General features: G+C 38.3%; 1 protein-coding gene across 1 annotated transcript in view; it reads left to right on the plus strand.

Annotated features, from left to right (window-relative positions):
- ZSWIM5 (zinc finger SWIM-type containing 5) overlaps positions 1 to 1,927 on the plus strand; it is a 184,097-nt gene that overhangs the window by 116,403 nt on the left and 65,767 nt on the right. Inside the window, exon 3 of the mRNA XM_019630899.1 lies at positions 1,139 to 1,287. Within this exon, the coding sequence (XP_019486444.1) occupies positions 1,139 to 1,287 (149 nt within the window). The remainder of the gene's footprint in view (positions 1 to 1,138; positions 1,288 to 1,927) is intronic.

Below are 1,927 nucleotides of genomic sequence, written 5' to 3' on the forward strand. Positions count from 1 at the left end.
AGTGTCACTGGCCCTCATATGTGGGATCCGAACCGGGGCCCTCTGGCATCCCAAGCGAGTTCTTAACCATCGCGCCACTCGGCCGGCCCTGTGCAGAAGCTTTTTAGTTTGATGAAGTCCCATTTGTTTATTTTTGCTTTTGTTTCCCTTGCTCAAGGGGGCCTATCCAAAAATATATTACTTAGACTGATGTCACATAGTTTTCTATCTATATTTCTTCCATGTAGGAGTTTTATGTTTTCAGGCCTTAAATTTAAGCCTTTAATCCATTTTGAGTTTATTTTTGTATATGGTGTAAGAGAGTGGTCCAGGTTCATTATTTTGCATGTATCTGTCCAGTTTTCTCAATACCACTTGTTAAAGAGATGGTCATTACTCCATTGTGTATCCTTACCTCCTTTGTCATAGATTAGTTAACCATATAAGCAAGGTTTATTTCTGGGATCTCTATTCTGTTCCACTGAACTATGTGTCTGTTTTTGTGCCAGTACTAACTGTTTTGGTTATTATAGTTTTGTAGTATAGTTTGAAATCAAGGAGTGTGATACCTCCAACTATACTTCTTTCTCAAGATTGCTTTGGATATTTGTGGTCTTTTGTTGTTCCATATAAATTTTAGGGTTATTTGTTCTAATTCTGAGAAGAATGTCATTGGTATTTTTATAGGAATTGCGTTGAATCTGGAGATTGCTTTGGGTAGTATCATCACTTTAATGATATTAATTCTTCTAATCCATGACCACAGTATATCCTTCCATTTATTTGTGTCCTCTTCAATTTCTTTCTTCAGTGTCTTACATTTTTCAGAGTACAGGTCTTTTACCTCCTTGGTTAAATTTATTCCTAGGTATTTTATTCTTTTTGATGCAATTGTAAATGGGATTGTTTTCTTTATTTCTCCTCTGGTTGTTATTAGTGTATAGGAATGCAACAGATTTCTGTATATTAATTTTGTATCCTGCTACTTTACTGAATTCTTTTATTCTATTATTATTTTGGTGGATTCTTTAGGGTTTTCTATATATAGTATCATGTCATCTGCAAATGTTTTTTAATATACTCACAAAGTGCCCCCCCCCTGCAGAATGTGTACCATATGAACTCAAGGGATTCATTTTACTGTTCCCATTTCTCACAGGTGCTCCTGACCCCACAGCTGGGGCCAGCATTGATGATGAGAACTGTTGGCATTTGGATGAAGAACAGGTGAAAGAACAAGTGAAGCTCTTTCTCTCCCAGGGTGGTTACTACGGATCTGGAAAGCAACTCAATTCAATGTTTGCCAAGGTGAGATATGAAAAGGTTGTGTTTTGTTTTGTTTTATTTTGTTTTACTTTCTTAAGTAAACTGGGCTCACCACGCTTTTGGCTTCATGCATTCTAGCCAGCTCACTTGACCTAGTTGTACTAAATACTTGAAAACTAATGGAAGAGAAGACCTATTCAGAGACGACCTGAACAGGTTGCATCCAGGGAGCCCTACAACCTCACCCTGGTAGTTATCTTCCTTCTGCTCCATTGTCTAAATGAGTTAGCATTGCTTGGGGCGGGGTGAGGGTGGAAGGTAGTAATGAAGATTTGAACCAAGGCTGCCCAGTGAGATCTTAAAGAGATTTTTGGTACTGGGGACTCTCACAGCAAGCCTTTCTTTCTTTTTCTCTTTCTATCTTTTTTTCTTTCTGTTTTTCTTAATACATTTAGTGAAATATAATTCACATAGCATAAAATTCACCCATTTTAGAGTGTACAATTCAGTGGTTTTTAGTATATTCAGATATGTGCAACCATCACCACAGTCAACTTTAGAACATTTTCATCACCTTAAAAAGAAACTCCAGGGCCGGCCGAGTGGCGTGATGGTTAAGAACTGGCTTGGGATGCCAGAGGGCCCCGGTTCGGATCCCACATATGAGGGCCAGTGACACTGC

The sequence above is a fragment of the Hipposideros armiger genome, unplaced genomic scaffold (assembly GCF_001890085.2).
Source record: "Hipposideros armiger isolate ML-2016 unplaced genomic scaffold, ASM189008v1 scaffold_965, whole genome shotgun sequence".
In the NCBI taxonomy this organism is placed as follows: Eukaryota; Metazoa; Chordata; class Mammalia; order Chiroptera; family Hipposideridae; genus Hipposideros; species Hipposideros armiger.